At 41.7% G+C, this 23,529-nt stretch overlaps 1 protein-coding gene across 1 annotated transcript in view; it reads left to right on the top strand.

Annotated features, from left to right (window-relative positions):
• Positions 1-5,949: 5,949 nt before the first annotated feature.
• The window catches only part of SCNN1D (sodium channel epithelial 1 subunit delta), a 31,277-nt gene continuing 13,697 nt past the window's right edge, over positions 5,950-23,529 (top strand). Inside the window, exons 1-7 of the mRNA XM_073656862.1 lie at positions 5,950-6,073; positions 7,309-7,631; positions 11,628-11,886; positions 14,991-15,175; positions 21,250-21,359; positions 21,721-21,884; positions 22,701-22,799. Of these exons, the coding sequence (XP_073512963.1) occupies positions 7,321-7,631; positions 11,628-11,886; positions 14,991-15,175; positions 21,250-21,359; positions 21,721-21,884; positions 22,701-22,799 (1,128 nt within the window). The 5' untranslated portion in view covers positions 5,950-6,073; positions 7,309-7,320. The remainder of the gene's footprint in view (positions 6,074-7,308; positions 7,632-11,627; positions 11,887-14,990; positions 15,176-21,249; positions 21,360-21,720; positions 21,885-22,700; positions 22,800-23,529) is intronic.

Genomic DNA, 23,529 nt, shown 5'->3' with positions numbered 1-23,529 from the left:
TGTGTAAGTATATTTTTGAGTAAAATGTACACTATTGTTTTAGTCTATAAACTACTGACAATATGTCTCCGAAATTCAACGCTAAAAATTTTGTATTTATTTGCAGCAAATGATAAAGCATCAAAATACTAAAATAGAAACAGTGCTTTCAGACCTCAAATTACTCATGTTTTAACTCAGGAAGAGTTCAGAAATCAATATTTGGTGCACTAACCATGATTTTTAATCACAGCTTTCATGCGTCTTGCCATGCTTTCCACCAGAGCTATATATATATATATTTATACAGTTGAAACTAGAAGTTTACATACACTATATAAAAAGACACATATGCATGTTTTTCTCAATATCTGACATGAAATCAGAATAAACGTTTCTCGTTTTAAGTCAATTAGGATTACCATAATTTTTAATATTTGCCAAATGCAATTAAATATTAATAATATTAAACAGTTCTGGACTGTCCATATGATGATGTCATGTGTTTGGAAGCTTCTGATAGTTTTTTTGGTCAACATCTGAGTTAATTAGAGACACATCTGTGGATGTATTTTAATGCACACCTGAAACACATTGCTTCTTTGACGAGCATCATGGGGAAAGTCTAAAGAAATCAGCCAAGATATCAGGAAGAGAATTGTGAACTTGCACAAGTCTGACACATCCTTGGGTACAATTTCAAGATACCTGAAGGTGCCTCATTCATCTTTACAAACAATTATTCGCAAGTACAAACAAGATGGGAATGTCCAGCCATCTTACCGCTCAGGAAGGAGACGGCTTCTGTGTCCCAGAGATGAACGTACTTTGGTCCGACATGTGCATATCAACTCAAGGACAAAAGCAAAAGACCTTGTGAAAATAATGGCGGAAGCTGGTAAGATTGTGTCAATATCCACAGTGAAACGAGTACTGTATCAACATGGGCTGAAAGGCCACTCTTCCAGGAAGAAGCCATTACTCCAAAAGAAACATTAAAAAGCCAGATTAATGTTTGCAAATGCACACATGAACAAAGACCTTAATTTTTGGAGACATGTCCTGTGATCTGATGAAACTAAAATTGAACTTTTTAGGCATAATGACCATCGTTACGTTTGGAGGAAAAAGGGAGAAGCTTGGAAGCCTAAGAACACCATCCCAACTGTGAAACATGGGGGTGGCATCATGGCATCATAGATGGCATCATGAGAAAAGAAGATTATGTGGCAATACTGAAGCAACATGTCAAGATATCAGCCAGGAAGTTAAAGCTTAGGCGGAAATGGGTCTTCCAAATGGACAATTACCCGAAGTATACTGCCAAAATGGTAACAAAGTGGCTTAAGGATAACAAAGTCAATGTTTTGCAGTGGCCATCACAAAACCCTGATCTCAATCCTATTGAAAATTTATGGGAAAAGCTGAAAAGGCAGGCGCGAGCAAGGCGACCTACAAACCTGGATCAGTTACACCAGTTTTACCAGGAGGAATGGGCCCAAGTTCCGACAAACTATTGTGAAAAGCTTGTGGAAGGATATCCCAAACGTTTCACCCAAGTCATTCAGTTTAAGAGCAATGGTACCAAATACTAATGAAATGTATGTAAACTTTTGACTTTGCAGTAAGTAATAAAAATGCTTTAAAACATTCTCTCTCATTATTTTGGCTTTTGTCAAATATTAATAATTATGGTAATCCTAATTGACCTAAAATGGGAAAGGTTTATTCTGATTTCATGTCAGATATTGAGAAAAACATGTATATGTGTCTTTTTATATAGTGAATGTAAACTTCTGGTTTCAATTGTATGTGAAGATACATTTTATAATCTTGATCAGCCAGACGATTAGATTTGTTAAGCCAAGAGAAATACACTGTTGTGCTTATGTAATGTTGATTTGTAAATGTATGTGTACTTCTGTGGCTGGTCAAGAAGGACAGACCAGTATTTGTATAACCCTGAATGTTGACTTCTATTGATCTGTGAACAATGAATGTTTGCTAAATATGTTGATTAATTATTGTGTGGACCCTGTGGCTTGTTGACTCACAAAACAGGAGAACAAACTATGCAAATTCATTAAATGCTCAAACAATGAGACCTGAGCCATGTGGAATAATATCATCCATAACCCTTGACATGTGGATGTGTACTTAAAAGGACATGTGCCTCTGTAGCGGGCAGACCTTACAAGGAGAATCAAAGATCAGACACACTCTTCAGGAGAGTAGCTTGTAGCATGGCTCGATCCAGAGAGACACAGATTTGGATTCTACATGATTCCGGCATAAGGGTATATGGTCCTGACTGGAAAGATACGGATCTGCTCCATTGACCATCAGAGAATCCATGGATACATTTGGGGAAACCAGGTTGGGACGATTAAGTCACCTGGCCCCATGAATATGTTGCTTGGGGTTGCCAGGTGGGACCCTCTGGTCACCTGGAACCCATGGAGACATTCGGAGAAGCCAGATTGGGACTAGCCAGTCACCTGGCCCCATGGAAACTCTCGGAGAGGCCAGGGTGGGACCCTCGTGTCTCCTGGCCTTGTACCTCGATGGACTGTCAGCTTCCTAAGCTTGCCTCTACCTCCTCTTTGTGGGGGCCCGCCAAAAGCAGGGGCCACTGGTTTAGGTAGTTTGCCCTAGAAGTCCCAAAGTCACAGCTGTTCTATCCCAGGCGGGCCAGCAGAAGGGTGAGACTGTGTAATGTTGTACCATCTTGGGTATTTGCTGGGACTGTTCTATCTGTTTATTGTTTTGTAGTTCAATAAAGTATTGCCACACTGTTTTACCCTCACCCTGTGTTGTCTGAGTAGTATTACGCCCACGGCATCGGGTCTTCACAATATACATTTGTGATTTATATTTATGTAATGTTATACTAATTATGTCTAAAAAGTATCTTTGTATACATGACCTTTGGGTGATATACTGTGCCCTATATACAGTGCCTTGTGAAAGTATTTGGCCCCCTTGAACTTTTCTACCTTTTGCCACATTTCTGGCTTCAAACATAAAGATATAAAATTCTAATTTTTTTGAGAAGAATCAAAAACAAGTGGGACACAATCGTGAAGTGAAACGAAATTTATTGGACTGGCTCGCCCACTCCAGGACGTTGAAATACTTCTTATGAAGCCACTCCTTTGTTACCCTGGCGGTGTGCTTGGGATCATAGTCATGCTGAAAGACCCAGCCACGTTTCATCTTCAATGCCCTTGCTGATGGAAGGAGATTTGCACTCAAAATCTCACGATACATGGCCACATTCATTCTTTCATGTACCCAGATCAGTCGTCCTGGTCCCTTGGCAGAGAAACAGCCCCAAAGCATGATGTTTCCACCCCTATGCTTCACAGTAGGTATGGTGTTCTTTGGATGCAACTCTGCATTCTTTCTCCTCCAAACACGCTGAGTTGTGTTTCTACCAAACAGTTCTACTTTGGTTTCATCTGACCATATGACATTCTCCCAACACTCTTCTGGATCATCTAAATGCTCTCTAGCAAACTTTAGACTGGACCGGACATGTAATGGCTTAAGCAGGGGGGCACGTCTGGCACTGCAGGATCTGAGTCCCTGGCGGCGTAGTGTGTTACTGATGCTAGCCTGTGTAACGTTGGTCCCAGCTCTCTGCAGGTCAAGCACTAGGTGCCCCCGTGTGGTTCTGGGATTTTTGCTCACCTTTCTTGAGATCATTTTAACCCCATGGGGTGAGATCTTGTGTGGAGCCCCAGATCGAGGGAGATTATCAGTGGTCTTGTATGTCTTCCATTTTCTAATTATTGCTCCCACAGTTGATTTCTTCACACCAATCCCCTTGCCTATTGCAGTTCAGTCTTCTCAGCTTGGTGCAGGGCTACAATTTTGTTTCTGGTGTCCTTCGACAGCTCTTTGGTCTTCACCATAGTGGAGGTTGGGGTGTGACAGTTTAAGTTTGCGGACAGGTATCTTTTATACTGATAACAAGTTCAAACAGGTGCCAGTACTACAGGTAATGAGTGGAGGACAGAGGAGCCTCTTAAAGAAGAAGTTACAGGTCTGTGAGAGCCAGAAATCTTGCTTGAATGTAATTGACCAAATACTTAGTTTCCACCAAAATTTGAAAAACATTTCTTTCCAAATCAGACAATGTGATTTTCAGAATTTGTTTTCTCATTTTGTATCTCATAGTTGAGGTCTACCTGTGATGTCAATTACAGGCCTCTCTCATCTTTTTAAGTGGGAGAACTTGCACAATTGGTGGCTGACTAAATACTTTTTTTCCCCACTGTAACATACTTTAGCTGCAGACCTGTGGCTGACCCGGCTACCACCCTGACAATGCCGTTTTGCCTTGGCTTTCTATACAGTGATGGCCAAAAGTGTTGTCACTAGTGATGAGCGAGTATGTTCTTCTAACCCTTTCGGCGAGTATGCTCAGGCCGAGCTCCGAGTATTTACAGCTGCTCAGTGATATGTTTGAATCACTCCCGTGTGCATGATTTGTGACTGTTTGACAGCTTTAGTACATGTAAGGAATGTCTATTTCTTACACATTCCTCACATGTAATAAAGCTGTCAAACAGTTGCAAATCATGCACACGGGAGCGATTCAAACATAACACCGAGCAGCTGTAATTACTCGGTGCTCAGCCCGCATACTCACCGAAAGGGTTAACAGAACATACTCGCTCATCACTAGTTGTCACCCTTGAAATTGTTCCACACTAAGCATGGAGAACAGAAAGAGGAAAAGAGAGCTGTCTGAGGACTTGAGAACCAAAATTGTTTAAAAATATTAACAATCTCAAGGCTACAAGTCCATCTCCAGAGATCTTCTTGTTCCTTTCTTCACGGTGCACAACACAATAAAGAGTCCAGATGGTGGATAAGCAGCCCCAATCAAGTTCCAAATAAATTCAAGTTGTTATGCAGGCTCAGGGTGCATCAGTGTCAGCGTGAACTATCTGTCCACATTTAAATGAAACGCTCTGGCAGGAGACCCAGGAGGACTGCACTGCTGACACAGAGATATAAAACAGCTAGACTGCAGTTTGCCAAAATGTAAGTGAGTAAACCAAAATCCTTCTGGGAAAGCATCTTGTGGACAGATGAGACCAAGATATACCAAGATAGAGAAGAACACAGTACCTACAGTAAAATATGGTGGAGGTTCAAAGATGTTTTGGGGTTGTTTTGATGCCTCTGGCACTGGGTGCCTTGACTTTGTGCAAGGTATCATGAAATCTGAAGATTACCAAAGGATTTTGGGTTGCAATGTAGTGCCCAGTGTCAGAAAGCTGGGTTTGTGTCCTAGGTCATGGGTCTTCCAGCAGTACCATGACCCAAACATACTTCAAGAAGCACCCTGAAATGGATGGAAACAAAGCCCTGGAGAGTCCTGAAGTTGCATCAAAGAGTCCTGGTCTAAATACCATTGAACACCTGTGGAGAGATCTTAAAATTGCAGTTGGGAGAAGGCGGCCTTCAAATATGAGAGACCTGGAGCAGTTTGCAATAGAAGAGTGCGCCAAAATTCCAGTTGAGATGTAAGAAGCTTGTTGATGATTATAGGAAGCGATTGATTGCAGTTATTTATTCCAAAGAGGGTGTGCAACCAAATATTAAGTCGAGGGTGCCAACAATTTTGTCTGGCCCATTTTTGGGGTTTTGTGTGAAATTATGTCCAATTTTTTGTGTTGTTCCAATACACACAAAGGAAATAAACATGTGTATAACAAAACAGGTGTAATTGCAATAATTTTCTGGGAGAAATACTTCATTTTCTGTAACAATTTCAATGGTGCCAACACTTTCGGCCATGACTTTATATATATATATAATAGATTACTAGGATTCTATGTAACAAAGATAATGCTTTACATTACTGCTGCATAATCTTGTCTCCTTGCTGCAATGACAATGATTTATTAGTATATTTCCATGGAAGCACAATGTGTGCATTATTAACATTCACTTATTCACACTTTCCTGCCACTTCCTCTGTGTAGGGAACATCCTCCAGCCTTGTGTATAAAGGTGATCACAGCTGCATTGTGCGGCAGTCTCCTGACATAGAAGCTCTGCTGGTGCACAGACCTAGGTAAGAGGATAGGCAGGATGCTTTCTAATTAGCTGGTGTCAGGACTTTTCATGGCTTTTTGCACCTCTCTTTCTTCACGTGTTCAATACTGTTTCCCTGTGTCATTTCTAATTATTACACATAACTTAATTTATGGACATCTATGGTTTGATTTCTTTGCCTGTGTGAATTGAATGGGTTGAGAATTTCATGCCAATAGCACCTTTAGAAATATATTTACTTAAAAAATTGGTGACGTTTTCAATACTTATTTCACCCACTGTGTATGTATATATAGACATATACAGTATGTGTACATGTCAAGTATATACATACTACATACAGATAGATACATAGATAGATATAGATACATTTTGCAAAACTGGTTTAACTCTTTGATAATTCTGGAGGGTTCACATACATTTTCCAACAAGGAACTTTAACGTCAGATAATTTGATAGCTCACTATTTAGATCTGTCAATGATCTAAAACATTTTTTTAGAAATGGTAAGATTTATTGATTTTTTCATTATACTGTATTTATGAATTAGATGAAAATTTTTCTGCATTTTAGATAGCATGTAGAAATTCAGAAAAAGTCTTTGTTGTTTATTATTAATAATGCTCCGTGGCTGCAGTAATTGTATTGCTACATATACATTGCGTGGGAATATACTCGGGATTACAGAACGGAAGGATTTGGGTATTCGGGTTACAAGTAAGTTAGGCAGCTGTACTCGGTGTCAGACAGCAGCTGCAAAAGCAAATACAATTTTAAGGTGGATAAGAAGAAAGATTAAAATGCTGTGATCCCAGTGTCATTTTACCCCCTATAAATCACTTATAAGGCCACATATTAAATATTTTAAAAACGATATTGGAAAGATAGAGTCAGTCCAGAGGTGGCAACTAGACTATTACAAGGGATGGAAGGTCTTTCTTATAATGAGAGGTTAGAAAATTTGGGCTTGTTTGGCTTAGAAAAGAGATGCCTCAGAGGAGATCTCATTTATACGTATATATACATGTGTGTTGGTTAATACAACGGACTGGCACATGACTTACTCCTTCCAAGAACCAGGGGGCACTCATTACATGTGAAGTATAGGCAATTCTGGCATCTAAATAGGAAAGGGTTCTTTACAGTTAGAGCAGTCAGACTGTGGATTGTCTACAAGAGGTAGTAATGACAGTGTCTTAAGCATTACCATGACAAGGATGGGGATAAATTGTGTCTTTATATTCTTTATGCCAGTGTCATTTCAATATGGAGTCTACAGAGGCAGAAAAAACTCAAGAAGGCTGGATTGACTTTTATGAATCCTTCAACGATTTATTTGAGTTCTTCTGCGATAACACCACTATCCATGGCACCATCCGAATGAACTGCTCCAGGAGGAATAAAATGAAGACCGGCTTTTGGATCTTCCTTTACATTTGCGCCTTCGGGATGATGTACTGGCAGTTTGGAGACACTTTCCATCAGTATTGGTCCTATCCAACTAGTTTAACCATTCTACTACAAACAAGAAAAAATATCTTTCCTGCCGTCACCGTATGCAATCTTAACCCTTACAGGTATGTAAGTCACTATTTCTACAAATTAACAGGATAATAGGGTGGAAGATTAGGAGATTAGACATACAATGTAAACCCATAAACCTCACATGTTACATTTGGGACAATATAATTTTTGGGGAACCACCAAAAGAAGAACAAATTCCTAAAATCCTAGTGTAAACTAAACTAAATATACTAATATGGGTCCATGCTCGCAGCTAGTAATATGTCTACTATATACGATAAGACAAAGCCATATTAATACATATATTATATACTGCAGAGGAGGCAGCAGTGGGAAGTTAGGGGGTCCATTTCAATTCTGCAAATATTAAAAAAAACCTGCAATTGCCGTGACTAGCCTCGGTTTATGTCATTGGAAGACTGTGGTTGCCCTTGGGCTCTAAGTCCGAAGATTGTGCTGTGACTGTTCTTAAGCAGAATGCCAAGTCTTACGTATTTTGTTATGAGAGTCCCCTGAAAATAGACTGTCTTGTTGTTAGGACCACCAATGATCGACATTAATGCATGGGTGAATGTCAAGCATCAATGGGTTGAGCATGACCCATGCTTGATGTCCTTTTTGACACTTTTGCTCCTCTGGGTAATGAATAAGGTTCTTATATCTTAAGATCTGTTAAACGTATATGTATAAAGGTATTTAGAAAGGAATATATGAATGTTGGTGGTTTGGAGTCTAAGGGGTAACATTTCTCCTTGCAGAGAGCGACACTTAAAGCATGTCACAGTGGGGAGACTTTTAAAGCCACAATGCTCCTCTGGGAAATATGCAAATTGTCTCTTCAGAGAGGAAGAGGACCAGAACTCTAGCGCCACCTACAGGAAGTAGCAATCCTAAAAGTCAATAGTGACCCTTTAACAAGCCTTATCACATGACTTAGGATATAAGTCAGAACCAGAAACTCAATTTGCAGACACTGTGTTTCGGGGTATTGCCCCTTGTCAGTGCAAAGTATGAGCATAGGCGGATTATAATGAGGGCAATCCGGGCTACCGCAGGGGGCCCGCGGCTCTGGGCGGGGTGTCTATGTCACGGGTGTGTCGCCACGAAGATCGTCACGATTACACAGCCTGACTTCTCGCAGCTGAGTTTTTGGTGCTTTGTGTTTTTCAGCAGTGAGGGAGTTAACTCTCTCGCTCTCTGTGCTAGACAGGTCCAGCCTCGCCCAGCTGCAATCAATGCTGCTGTAGTGGGACTCCTTCAAATGCCTGCCGGTCTGTTAGGGAAGTTGTCGGTGAAAGCATTTCATGCAGACTAACAGAGCGGATCGTGGTGTTTGGAGTTTCAGAGCTAAGTGTATTTGGAGTGTTTTTTCCCTTCCTCGCTTTATCATTTATCTCCTTTCCCGTTGGTGTTCCCTCTGTTGTAGTTGTGTAGTTTTTGTATGCAAGGTGGTTTTGGTTTTACCTTTGTACTGTCTCGTTCGTCTAAGTACTGAGTGTGGGCATATTATTACCTGTCCCCTTTTGTTGTGATCGGGGTCCTTCTCAGGACTAGATTACTTAGGTGCAGGGATCTTCAGGAGGTAGGGGTTACGCTGGCGGCCTGGACCTCTGTACCTTTAACAGTATCTCCAGGTAGAGGGATTAGTCAGGGCCCCAGCTTAGGGTCAGCTTAGGCCCCCTACCTCCAGTACACAGAGACAGCGTGACAGTCTAATGCCAGATTGCCCTCATTATATGTGCGGGCACAGGCAGGTAGCAGAGGCAGGAGGGGGGGCCCCGGACCGCTCCCCCAGCAGCAGCACACGGCCGCTACTTCTTCATCAGCCGGGCCAGCACTGCAGCAGTTAACTTCCCTGTGCTGGCCCTGCCAAGTCACTGCTAGGAGACACGGCCTTGTGCGCGCAGTGCGCGCCCGGCCTGCACTGCTGCAACGGAGAAGTCAGAGCAGGCAGGAGGAATGGAGCCGGGGGATGGTGAGTCTGTGTGTATGTGTATGTGTGTGTATGTGTGTGTAGGCAGATATCATTCTGTGATGTCTGTTTATATGTATTTTTATGTTTCAAATATGTTTATGAGTGTATGTATATGTCTGTATATGTTTGTGTGTGTGCGTGACTGCATGTGTGACTGCGTGCGGCCTCCTGCTGAGTATAGTTGGCGCCGTGCGGCCTCCTGCTGTCTCTAGGGGGGCGCCGTGCAGCCTCCCACTATGTATAGATGGCGCCGTGCGGCCTCCTGCTGTGTATAGATGGCGCCGTGCGGCCTCCTGTGCTGTGTATAGATGGTGCCGTGCGGCCCCCTGCTGTGTATAGATGGCGCCGCGCAGCCTCCTTCTGTGTATAGATGGCTACGTGCGGCCTCCTGCTGAGTATAGATGGCGCCGCGCGGCCTCCTGCTGTCTCTGGGGGGGGCGCCGTGCAGCCTCCCGCTGTGTATAGATGGCGCCATGCGGCCTCCTGCTGTGTGTAGATGGCTACGTGCGGCCTCTTGCTGTGTATAGATGGCGCCGTGCGGCCTCCCGCTGTGTATAGATGGCTACGTGCGGCCTCCCGTTGTGTATAGATGGCTACGTGCGGCCACCCGCTGTGTATAGATGGCTATGTGTGGCCTCCCGCTGTGTATAGATGGCACCGTGCAGCCTCCCGCTGTGTATAGATGGCTACGTGTGCTCAATATTGAGTCATACAATTAATGTAAGGCTATGTGCCCACGATACAGAAATGTTCCGGATTTTTTTTGAGCGTTTCTGCATCTCCCTGGCAGAAAAAAACGCATGCGGATTGTACATGCGGATTGTACATGCGTTTTACTGCCAGGGACATGCGGATGTGAAGCGTTCTTCACTTGCATTTCCGCATGCGGGTTGACAAGCGCTTTCCAAGCGATTTTAGCATCACTTGGAAAGTGCTTGACAACTTGGTTACACTATATAAATCCATGCAACCAGCATGGATTTATATAGTGTGACCGTAAAAGAATGGTAAAAAATAAAAAATATATACTTGCCTTCTGATGGCCTGCCGACGTCAGCGGTCGCGTGACCCGTCACATGACTAAATGACGTCACGGCAGGTCCTTTTCAGACCATCGCGAGTTGCCGGCAAGCCAGGACGCATCGGGTAAAGACACCGGGGGCCATCAGAAGGTAAGTATAATATTTATTTTTTATTTTATTCTTTTTTTACAGGTTCTATGGTACCCGGGTCCGGAGGAGAGTCTCCTGTCCTCCACACCCGGGTACCATCCGCACATTGAAACGCATGGATTCCGCATCCATGCGTTCTAATGCAAGTCAATGGCGGCGAAAACGCCGCGCTTCCGCAAAATAATTGTAAATGCTGCAGATTTTTCCGCAATGATTTTTCTGCAGCATGTGCCCAGTACGTGCTGATTATCATTGGGGAACATGGCAAACCTTCTACCAAGCGTTTTTTACGCGTTTCTGCAGCGGAATTGCCGCTGCGGAAACGCTTAAAAAACGCATAGTGGGCACACAGCCTAAAAAAAAATATTATAACTAATATTGTGCCAAATTAATTTCACGTGAACTATCACATGATCTATCACACTGGATCATGTGACATGTCACGTGATAAATCAGGTGTGTGTGGGGGGGGACCGTGCCTTCTAAACTGCCCGGGGCCCTTGCTACTCTTAATCCACCCCTGAGTATGAGTTCTGGCTTGGCTGAGTGTGAAGCGTCAGACCGGTATCTAAGTGGGTACCATTTCTGCACACTGTCTGCAAATTGAGTTTTTGGTTCTGGCTTATATCTTAAGTCATGTGATAAGGCTCGTTAAAGGGTCACTATTGACTTTTAGGATTGCTACTTCCTGTAGGTGGCGCTAGAGTTCTGGTCCTCTTTGGTGGTTTGGAAGACACGGGGGACCAGTCAGGTTCCCTTGAAAATGTGTTGGTGGATAGCCTCAGCAGTGCCATGTTTGGTATCTTTTGCTCTCGGGGGGCCAGCATATCCTTAAGAGCTTTTATAGATCGAAATATTGTGGCATGTTTGTCTCTGAGCAGATGTATAATGTCTTCTTCTAGGTTTGGCCAAGTTAATGAGTATCTTAACCAGCTGGATCATATGGCTGAAGAAACACTGAGCACCTTGTACGGTTACAATGCTTCTCTGGATTTACAGAAGGACACCGATATTGTTAATCTTCAAGACATCATGAATAATACGGATATTAAAAGCAATGGGAGTTTTCATTTAGACACGAGGATCACTCTGTTCCAAATCAATATTGACGGTGGGATAGAAAATGCTACAGGGAGGAGGCAAAAAGTGGGATTTCAGCTGGTAAAAGACCATGTTATATCTGCTCATTAGATTATTACCAGACTCAGACATTGAAAGTGGAATAAGTTGAGCTGTGCTGAATGTTGAGTAACTTACCAAATCCATCATTTCACTGTTTTTGTACACTTTTCTGGTTGTCTTTGGAAACAAACAGCAGTTTATCTCTAATATCAGACCAGTTACCTAGATTAGCCTGGGTTCATAAATGCACTAAATGTTTCCGGTTATCCAGAAACAAACACCGAATAGGTCTGATCTGTTATTTGATGGACCTCAAGGTCACCTTGAAGATTCCATTGACTATAATGTGGTCAGTCGGGAGTCCATAATTGTGTTCTTCATCTTGCTTACGTCGTTTGATGGATCTTAGGAATGCTATAGATGTAATGGGGTCAGTAGGGGTTACATCATGGTGTTCCTCATTTTATCAAAAAAAGAAAAAATAGAACTACATGCTGTGCTATGTTTTTCAATAAAAATGTCAAAATTTGAGACTGAGCCTCCAATGGAGAGGTGATCCCAGCTTTAAAGGGTTATTCTCATCTTCTTTCTATAGGAGTGCAGTGCTCCTCTTCCTTCCGACTTCCACTTGCTGGGGGCAGTGAACTCCTGAAAATTGACGTCTCAGTCCAGTGGCATGGTTTTGCCACTGGTCCAAATTGTGTACTCTCCATTGATGCAGGAGCACTGGAGCTGAGCTGGGCATTTCCAGTGATGCAGCCATTTTTAGTGCAACACTTGCAAGCTCTAAAACATAGAGCTTGCAAATGCATGCTCCTTGCCTAGGAAACTGGCCACCTCTGATAGACTGAAGAGGTGGCCAATAACTTAGGCAGCAAGCAGTAAACTCCCTACATTCCTGAGAATAAAGAGGAGCTTTAATAAGAGGTAAATTGCAAAGTTGGTGAATTTTACAAGCACTTTGCATTTTTTACCCAATTAACATTCTTAATTCCAATTGTAATTTTATCACATTAACAGGCAGAATTGGAGAAAGTGATAACATTTGGATAAAATAAGTATATGGTGTTAAAAGTAATCAGGGACATTGTATTTGCCATGGAAGTAGAGCAAAGACATATCTAGAAGATGGCACTTGTCTCATCAGTTCCCTTATTTTGTCCATTTTTCCAAATGGGCAATAATAAAACAAAATATATTAAAATGATATGAGATTAAAAAATGTCTGCTTTACTTCAGAAACCTTCTATTCTTGTATATGGGCAGTGTGTGATATGTAGTTTATTAGATTTCCGAAATATTGAATGATATTTACTTATTTCATCAGTCTAAAGTTTCCAAATGGAAATATAATAAAAGTGGCGTTAGGTCTACCAAAGTCTCCTGGTCTACATGCTAAAGAGAATTGGCAGGAAAACGGTAGCAAATTTACATTTCTTATCTGTTCTGCTTTTGTTTCTATATTTTGGATGCTCTTTTGAAACTTTAGAGAAAACAGCTTATTTTTTTTTAATATCTCCAATCTGGAAGTATGTGGTATTCCAGTCTAGTCGAATTCAGCTGCAATACCACGCACAGCCCATGGATAAGAGTGGTGCTGTAACCAGAAGAAGGCACTCATAGTTTTTAATCTAATACAACTTCTTTAAAGAGTAACAGTTGTTTTAATTGTTATTTCAGAAATCAATAGTACACATGAAAATAAGAAACTTTGTAATATATTATATTAGAGAAATCTGTTTCTTTCTCCTCCTGGACTGATCTTTCGTTCTCAAAATTCTCAATTCATGGGTAAAATCTGTCTTCAGTGAATACAGATTTTCCCGTAACTGAGATAGGAGATGACAGTTGGTGCTCATAAAGTTCTATGGAGAACTGTAACTGTAGTTTCAGGACAACTTGCATCAAAATGTCTGTGGCTGCCTCTAGCTCCTCCTCCCTCCCCTAATTTTAGGAGAACTTGCAGCAGAATGTCTGTGGCTGCCTCTAGCTCCTCCTTACTCCCCTTATTGTAGGAGAACTTGCAGCAGAAAGTCTGTGCCTACCTCTAGCTCCTCCTCCCTCCCCTCATTTCAGGAGAACTTGCAGCAGAATGTCTGTCTACCTCTAGCTCCTCCTCCCTCCCTTCATTTCAGGAGAACTTGCAGCAGAATGTCTGTCTACCTCTAGCTCCTCCTACTTCCCCTCATTTCAGGAGAACTTGCAGCAGAATGTCTGTGTCTGCCTCTAGCTCCTCCTCCCTCCCCTCATTTCAGGAGAACTTGCAGTAGAATGTCTGTGTCTGCCTCTAGCTCCTCCTCCCTCCCTTCATTTCAGGAAAACTTGCAGTAGAATGTCTGTGTCTGCCTCTAGCTACTCCTCCCTCCCTTCATTTCAGGAAAACTTGCAGTAGAATGTCTGTGTCTGCCTCTAGCTTCTTCTCCCTCCCTTCATTTCAGGAGAACTTGCAGCAGAATGTCTGTGTCTGCCTCTAGCTCCTCCTCCCTCCCCTCATTTCAGGAGAACTTGCAGTAGAATGTCTGTGTCTGCCTCTAGCTCCTCCTCCCTCCCTTCATTTCAGGAAAACTTGCAGTAGAATGTCTGTGTCTGCCTCTAGCTCCTCCTCCCTCTCTTCATTTCAGGAGAACTTGCAGCAGAATGTCTGTAACTGCGTCTAGCTCCTCCTTTCTCAATCGGAGATGATAGTTGGAGTTTGTAAAATGCTATGAACAGTGGAAGGGGAGGAAAAGGTAGCAGCTATAGGCAGATACATAATTTCTGCTGCAAGTTCCCCTTAAATGGTAGTTACAGTCCTCAATAGAACTTTATGGGCACCAACTTTCATCTCCTATCTCGGTACTGAGAAAATCTGTTTTTACAGATTTTACCCATAACTTGAGAGTGAACAATTAATCCACGAGGAGAAAAGAAGCAGATTTCTCTGATGACATATCATAAAGTTGCTTATTTTCATGTGTAATTTTTATTTTGGAAATAAAAATTAAAATGACAGCTACTCTTTAAATGAAGGATTCAAACTGATGATTTGAAGAACATTCAACCTTTGTGATGCATAATAATGTACAAATTGACAAAACCTTGAGCTAGAACACATAAAACAATGTCTCTGCCTGCCATATAACCTGTCTGCTCTCCTTTTATAGTGTGACTCTGCTGGTAAAGATTGCTACAACCGCTCCTTCTGGTCGGGAGTGGATGCATTTCACGAGTGGTACAAGTTCCATTTTATGAACATCATGTCTAAAATACCTTTGGTCCTTGAAATACCGGATAACTTGTTGCGGAAGTTTATTTTGACCTGTGACTTTAATGGAGTCATGTGCACTAGGTTTGTTCCCAAAATACTTATATATAAAGATTAGGATGTTCTTATATGAAAGTAGTAGATTTGATAATTAGTAGATTTGATATAAAGAGTTTGCTACAGTTACTTGTAATGTATCGCCAATCTCAACTTTTTAAAACAATGTTATTTTTATCTTGAAAAATTAAGTGTTTTTGGAGCGGTTGATGCCCTGTTTGTCCAAAACAGAGCTCCAAATTCCCTGCATATTTACCATTGCTATTTCTTCTCTTTTCTGCAGTAATTTGCTCTTTCTTAGTGTTTTTTTTTATTTGCACCTTATTCTCTATAAGTTTTGCACTATTTTTTTAACTTGTCTTTCTTTTTTTAACTCTTTTTTTGTATTATTTCTTAATAGCTTTGCTTATCAAGATGATTTTTTTATTATTATGCTTTGCTTACATAGCGCCATCAAATTCCACAGCACTTTACAGACATTATCATCGCTGTCCCCATTGGGGCTCACAATCTACATTCTCTATCAGTATGTCTTTGCAGTGTTGGAGGAAACTGGAGAACCCAGAGGAAACCCACGCAAACACGGGGAGAACATACAAACTCCTTGCAGATGTTCTTCTTAGTGGGATTTGAACCCAGGATCCCAAAAGTGCTAACCACTGAGCCGCCGTCCTGTCCTATACATAGTACAGTGCTAACCACTGAGCCACCGTACTGCCATATATATATATATATATATATATATATATATATATATATATATATATATATACAGTACAGACCAAAAGTTTGGACACACCTTCTCATTTTAAGATTTTTCTGTATTTTCATGACTATGAAAATTGTACATTCACACTGAATGCATCAAAACTATGAATTAACACATGTGGAATTATATACTTAACAAAAAAGTGTGAAACAACAGAAAATATGTCTTATATTCTAGGTTCTTCAAAGTAGCCACCTTTTGCTTTGATGACTGCTTTGCACACTCTTGCCATTCTCTTGATGAGCTTCAAGAGGTAGTCACCGGAAATGGTCTTCCAACAATCTTGAAGGAGTTCCCAGAGATGCTTAGCACTTGTTGGCCCTTTTACCTTCACTCTGCGGTCCAGCTCACCCCCAAACCATCTCGATTGGGTTCAGGTCTGGTGACTGTGGAGGCCAGGTCATCTGGCGTAGCACCCCATCACTCTCCTACTTGGTCAAATAGCCCTTACACAGCCTGGAGGTGTGTTTGGGGTCATTGCCCTGTTGAAAAATAAATGACGGTCCAACTAAACGCAAACCAGATGGAATAGCATGCCGCTGCAAGATGCTGTGGTAGCCATGCTGGTTCAGTATGCCTTCAATTTTGAATAAATCCCCAACAATGTCACCAGCAAAGCACCCCCACACCATCACACCTCCTCCTCCATGCTTCACGGTGGGAACCAGGCATGTAGAGTCCATCCGTTCACCTTTTCTGCGTCGCACAAAGACACGGTGGTTGGAACCAAAGATCTCAAATTTGGACTCATCAGACCAAAGCACAGATTTCCACTGGTCTAATGTCCATTCCTTGTGTTCTTTAGCCCAAACAAGTCTCTTCTGCTTGTTGCCTGTCCTTAGCAGTGGTTTCCTAGCAGCTATTTTACCATGAAGGCCTGCTGGACAAAGTCTCCTCTTCACAGTTGTTGAAGAGATGTGTCTGCTGCTAGAACTCTGTGTGGCATTGACCTGGTCTCTAATCTGAGCTGCTGTTAACCTGCGATTTCTGAGGCTGGTGACTCGGATAAACTTATCCTCAGAAGCAGAGGTGACTCTTGGTCTTCCTTTCCTGGGGCGGTCCTCATGTGATCCAGTTTCTTTGTAGCGCTTGATGGTTTTTGCAACTGCACTTGGGGACACTTTCGAAGTTTTCCCAATTTTTCAGACTGACTGACCTTCATTTCTTAAAGTAATGATGGCCACTTGTTTTTCTTTACTTAGCTGCTTTTTTCTTGCCATAGTACAAATTCTAACAGTCTATACAGTAGAACTATCAGCTGTGTATCCACAAGACTTCTGCACAACACAACTGATGGTCCCAACCCCATTTATAAGGCAAGAAATCCCACTTGTTAAACCTGACAGGGCACACCTGTGAAGTGAAAACCATTTCTGGTGACTACCTCTTGAAGCTCATGAAGAGAATGGCAAGAGTGTGCAAAGCAGTCATCAAAGCAAAAGGTGGCTACTTGGAAGAACCTAGAATATAAGACATATTTTTAGTTGTTTCACACTTTTTTGTTAAGTATATAATTCCACAAGTGTTAATTCATAGTTTTGATGCCTTCAGTGTGAATGTACAATTTTCATAGTCATGAAAATACAGAAAAATCTTTAAACGAGAAGGTGTGTCCAAACTTTTGGTCTGTACTGTATATATATATATATATATATATATAGTACAGTGCTAAGCACTGAGCCACCATACTACCATATACATAGCACAGTGCTAACCACTGAGCCAGCATTTTTCCATGTATATATAGTGCAGTGCTAACCACTGATCCACTGTACTGCCAGATATATATTATACTTAGTACAGTGCTAACCACTGAGCCACCGAACTGCCATAAATATATATAGTACAGTGCTAACCACTGAGCCACCTTACTGCCATATATATATAGTACAGTGCTAACCACTGAGCCACCATACTTCCATATATATATAGTACAGTGCTAACCACTGAGCCACCATATTTCCATATATATATAGTACAGTGCTAACCACTGATCCACTGTACTGCCAGATATATATATTATTTTTTTTACAGTTGAAACCAGAAGTTTACATACACTATATAAAAAGACACATATCATGTTTTTCTCAATATCTGACATGAAATCAGAATAAACCTTTCCCGTTTTAGGTCAATTAGGATTACCATCATTTTTAATATTTGCCAAATGCCAGAATAATGAGAGAGAGAGAATATTTTAAGGCATTTTTATTACTTACTGCAAAGTCAAAAGTTTCCATACATTTCATCAGTATTTGGTACCATTGCCCTTAAACTGAATGACTTGGGTGAAACGTTTGGGATATCCTTCCACAAGCTTCTCACAACAGTTGGTCGGAATTTGGGCCTATTCCTCCTGACAAAACTGGTGTAACTGATGCAGGTTTGTAGGTCGCCTTGCTCGCGCCTGCCTTTTCAGCTTTCAGTTGGCACAAATTCTCCTCTTTCAGTTAATTATCATCCCTGGGCTCAGTATCTTGTAAAAAAAAAAACTGTTCTGAAATCACCGTCCCCAGGTCCACCGGTGAGTCTTTGCCGCTGCTCTCGGTGTGTGGCATTGGCTGTGGCGCTGACATCACATTAACAGCCAATCAGTAAGCTCAGCGGCTCTTCCAGTGTAGACGAATAGCCCCGCTCAGTGCTGCTGAGCTCACTGATTGGCTGACGTGACGTCAATGCTGCAGTCAATGCCAGACATCGGGAGCAGAGGTGGAAGCTCATCGGTGGACCTGGGGACCGTGATTAAAGGACAGTTTGTTTTTTATACCAAACTGCGCCTGGGGATGAAGATTAACTGAAAGGGGACAACACATTTAAGGCTCTAATAGGTAGGACAAACCCACCAAGACGACGTCGGGTATCTGATAGCAACCCTTCCCTCTCCCCATTGAAAACACATGAGTACTTAGCCATGTAAGTCATAGAAGCAAGGCTAAAAATTGATCCTAATATTCTACTCGGTGGTGTGTAGACGGCAGGCTTGGACTGGCCAACTGGAGAACAGGGGAATCCTCCGGTGGGCCACCATCCCCTTATATGAGCAGTACTTGGCACTATGTACAGACAAAGGCAGCATCTTATTCATGTAACAATCTGCCCAGTTCACTGTTATATAAATTAGTGATTGAGGATAATGTCACATTTGCAGGTAGCCGAAAAGTGGGGCCCTAGAGTTGGTTACTGGTGGGCCCTTGGCATCCCAGTCCAACACTGGTAGACGGGAACAAATATCTCAGTATAAATCACATGTATAACAGTAAAACACATAGATCAACACTAGCTATGTTCACAGTCCACGTTCATTCCCACATGCAGGATATACGCCAAGGGTTTATGAGGCATGAAAGCTCATCTGTACGAGAACGTGAGCCGCGTGCGTGTCCAATCAGATAAAAGGACAAACTTTTATTGTCCTGTCCGTGAGAAGCGAGTGAGGAAACTTTATAGCCGCATAGATCTCTTTATAGACTGGAAGTCTTACATTGTCCTTATAAGCTGTCAGCGTCATTCCTCTGAATGGCGTTTCCAAGGAATGAGATAAAGAAAAATGCCGGTGTTTGTACATTTTCATTCATTCATTTGTTCTTTATGGATATTAATGCCCAAGATCAATTTCAACTCCCATTTCTGTCTCAAAAGGTTCATCATGGTAGGACTGATTGGGATGACGTAAGGGTGGAGTAGTGCTCGGTTTAATATATCTTGGTAGTGATGGGGGACAATCAACATTGAAGTGTTTTTTTCCCATCATAGAAAGTTATGACATATCACTAGGATATGTCCTCGTATTATGATTGTTAGGGGTCTGGACCTAAACAATCCTCACAATGAGGATGGTAAAGAAAGCAGCGCTCCCAGCCATCCACTATGCAGGGATTTGGAGAACTGTACTTCAGTCTTTTGCAGAGTCAGGTCCCCATTGCTTCATTCCTTTTGTTTTCAGGATTGGTAGAGGTCCTAAAGGGTCATGCTATGCACATTTTAGTAATAGAAGATAGTAGCCCTTTAAAGTGAATTCCCACCTGTGAGCATTGTTTTAGTATTTAGGGAAATATTGGTTTTAAAGGGAATCTGTCAGCAGGTTTTTTATGCAATCTGATGTAGGGGCAGAGACTCTGATTCCAGCAAAGTATCACTTACTAGGCGGCTTGTTGTAGTTTCAATAAAATCACTGTTTTATCAGCAGGAGATTATCACTACAGGACTAGTGGTCTTGTGACATGTAGTCTCTCTGCTCTGTATAAACCCGTCCCACCACTGATTGGCAACTGTTTGAATGGGCGGGGTTATATAGAGCTGAGCATTCAGAGAACTGCTAGATCTCCAGCAGAGAAAACAGTGATTCTATCAAAACTGCAGCAAGCAGCCTAGTAAGTGATACATTGCTGGAATCAGGTTCTCTGCCCCTTACATCATGCTGATCTAAATTGCATAGCAAAGACATGGTGAGAGATTACCGACACTGGATAAGCTCATAGTATAACTTGTGTGGTGTTATGATAGTGTAGCAACTCACTCGGGAAAACAGATAACACACTAAAAACTGCCACTGACTCTGACGGTTCCTGTACAGACTAGAGATTCTGACCCCGCTGTCCCTAGTGGTTCCTGCGTGAGCTGAGATAGCCTTAACCACAGACTAGACAATGGCAACTCGGACCTATGCATCCTGAAAGGCGGTCAAGGACTTCGCGTTCCTCCTAAAGAACAGGAGGGCAGAGCAGAGTGCAAATTACCTACAGAAGGAAAAGTGTGTTGAAATAGAAAGAGATCCCAGAGTGAGTCAAACGAACAACGAAATACAAAATAAAGCATTAAGTACGTACTGTTACAGAATATACCGCCTACTTCCTAAAAAAAAAAAACAGAAGACAGGTGCAGGGTAAATAACATAAACAGCAGAGAGATAAACCCTAGCTGGTCTTTCACTGACTGACTTAAAATACAGCAGTATGGCTGAACATCCAGATGAGACTATAACCAGCAGGAAATACCAGCAAGGGGAAAGTATATAAAGCCGCACCCGAAAGGTGATAGGGCTGAGAAATCAGTAAATGAAAATATGTCACCATAAAAAGACTGAAGCAAGGATAACAGAAACTAAACACCCGGAGAAAAGTATGTCTGCTGTGGCTCGACGGACAGAGAAGCCGACCACAAAGCACAGGATCAAGGGTTTGAACCCAGACGCATGACACGTGGCCTTAATATAGGTTGTCACTATATAAATAAATAACATAAAATTTATGTATAGTTAGAACCCCTAGAAAAAGAGTGTTGTGCCATACAATTGTTCTTTCATCAATGTATTATATCTTTTTTTTCCCCGTAGTAATTACTCACATTTTCACCACCCGACCTATGGCTCCTGCATTACTGTTAATGGAGGAAACATGAATGACAACAAACCTTGGTCAACAATCAAGCCTGGCAAGATGTCTGGTATGTGTTTCTAGAAAGTCTACATGGACATAATTACAGGATTGGAGCACCCGAATACTAGAGGATCACAGACTCAATAATGGGCCTCCAAAAGGTCCAGCAGAAGAGAACCCTACTTGGAGGTGACTTTGGAGCCAGTCATTTGCCACTAGGGTCTATTTCTTATGGGATGATTCACGTACAACTTACTAGACCTTATTGAAGACCAGAGTTAGGTTACATGCACCTTTCTATATAGATTTAGGGTGGAACCAAGAAAGACCAGTCCGACACTGATGGGATACTAACAGGACAGAGAAGCCATATAATAATGCCATATTACCATAACATGCAAAACCTATATAGTTGCTTTCTTCTTTAGGATTGACCTTGACGCTGAAAACGGACCAGAATGATAATATGCCCATTCTGTCAAGTGCAGCAGGTGCTAAGGTCATGATTCACAACCCTAACCAATCCCCATTGGCAGAGCATGAAGGATTTGATATATGGCCGGGGACCGAGACTTCTATCAGTATTAGACAGGTTAGTAATTGAACTAAGTTTATGCTAAAAATCAATTAACTTTCAAGTCTTAAGTGGGTTGTAGGATTTTTTTTTTATTGGTGACCCATATTCAGGATAAGCCAGTGGGTGCTGCGCACTCTGGTTAATGATGCCGGAGGAAATGCCATACAGCGCAGGACGCTATGAAGAGAGCCAAAAGCAAAAAATCCCTACACTAAAGAATATGAGTTAAATCTTCACTTTTATTCTATGCAAAAAACTTATAAGTAATATTTTATTTCCTAAATTTAAAACCACCAACTTTGATTTATTGCGAAAACCTTTCCTTGGATATGTAATCTCTGCTTTGTTAAATATTAACCCTCTGAATCCTTCCTGGTAAAGTAATATGTCTCTTTCTAATCAGTCACGAGATTAGATAGCACCGTAGGTCAGTCACAGAATCGCATTTGCTAATTAAAAGAGAGATTTGCTCATAGCCTCCCCAACATGTTTCACCTAACTCGCTTCATCAGGGGTATGAGGCGGTAATGAGACATAATATACTGTACTGTTCTTGCCCAGGGCCCTATTCTTTTAGTGTCCACTCCTGACTTGTTTTATTTTCTCCATGGACTTCAAGATCAAGAACAATGCACATTTAAATTATATGGAATAAATTAAGCGTAGTTAATATTATACACGACTTTATTGAATCATTAATTACCATGGCCTCCGTACTACCCATGCTTATAGTGCATTAAATATCTCAAAAGTAATATATTTGTTATCTTATTTTTTACAATGAATATACTGGTAACAGTAATTATAATTAACTTTTGTAATTTGTCACAGGATCAGATCACCCGCTTGGGATCACCGTACAGTGAATGTACCTCAGATGGAAGCAACTTAGATTTTGAATTTCTGTACAATTCATCCTATACACAACAGGTAATTCTAGGCTATTTGTAGGTCCAAATACTATAGATTGTCCCTGTTGCAGATTTCAACTTTCAGCAGAGTCATAAGTACAGGGACATTATGGGAGAATGAACAGTTTTATTTGGAAAAGAGAGCAACCATTATCTACATGATCAACATGGAGGATAACCAGGAAGAACACACAAACAAACCAGAGAGGTCATACAATACAGTATTAATAAACTATAACTATTAACACAGTGCCATCTGCTCTCTGTTCAACACAGTCCATCTATAGCATAAGCCTGCAGCTGTTGTATATTCCAACAGTTGCCGCACTCCAGAATCTCACTGATAATCCTTTGGCTTCCAATGAAATTGACCCTAGTTTGAGAGTGTGATGACTCCACTGACAGGGTTTACATCTGGAGAGGAGTAACTAAGTGACTAACTGGTCTTCACTAGAGCCCCTGATGGTGAGGATAGGCTTGGGCCATTTTTGTAGTCACCAGGTGCCACTAGAGGGCAATCCTCAGATCTGCATCAGCTGAATGAATGGTTAGAGGCACAAAAACGAAGCACCGAGGGCAACAACAGAGATGTGGTCAGACAGTCTGAGGTCGGGGCCGGCAGCACAGGATCAAAATATGAAGCCAAGGTCAGGAGTGGAGACGTCAGACAAAACTAGTGAACAAGCTGGGTTTGGAACAGGATAGTCAAAACAAACATGCACATGGACAGATTACTAGAGACGGACTGA

This window comes from Phyllobates terribilis, unplaced genomic scaffold (genome assembly GCF_046119375.1).
Source record: "Phyllobates terribilis strain yellow unplaced genomic scaffold, ASM4611937v1 Scaffold_12__6_contigs__length_324123572, whole genome shotgun sequence".
NCBI classification, from domain to species: Eukaryota; Metazoa; Chordata; class Amphibia; order Anura; family Dendrobatidae; genus Phyllobates; species Phyllobates terribilis.
The sequence above is the reverse complement of the archived record's forward strand: the minus strand, read 5'-3'. Positions and strand labels throughout refer to the sequence as shown.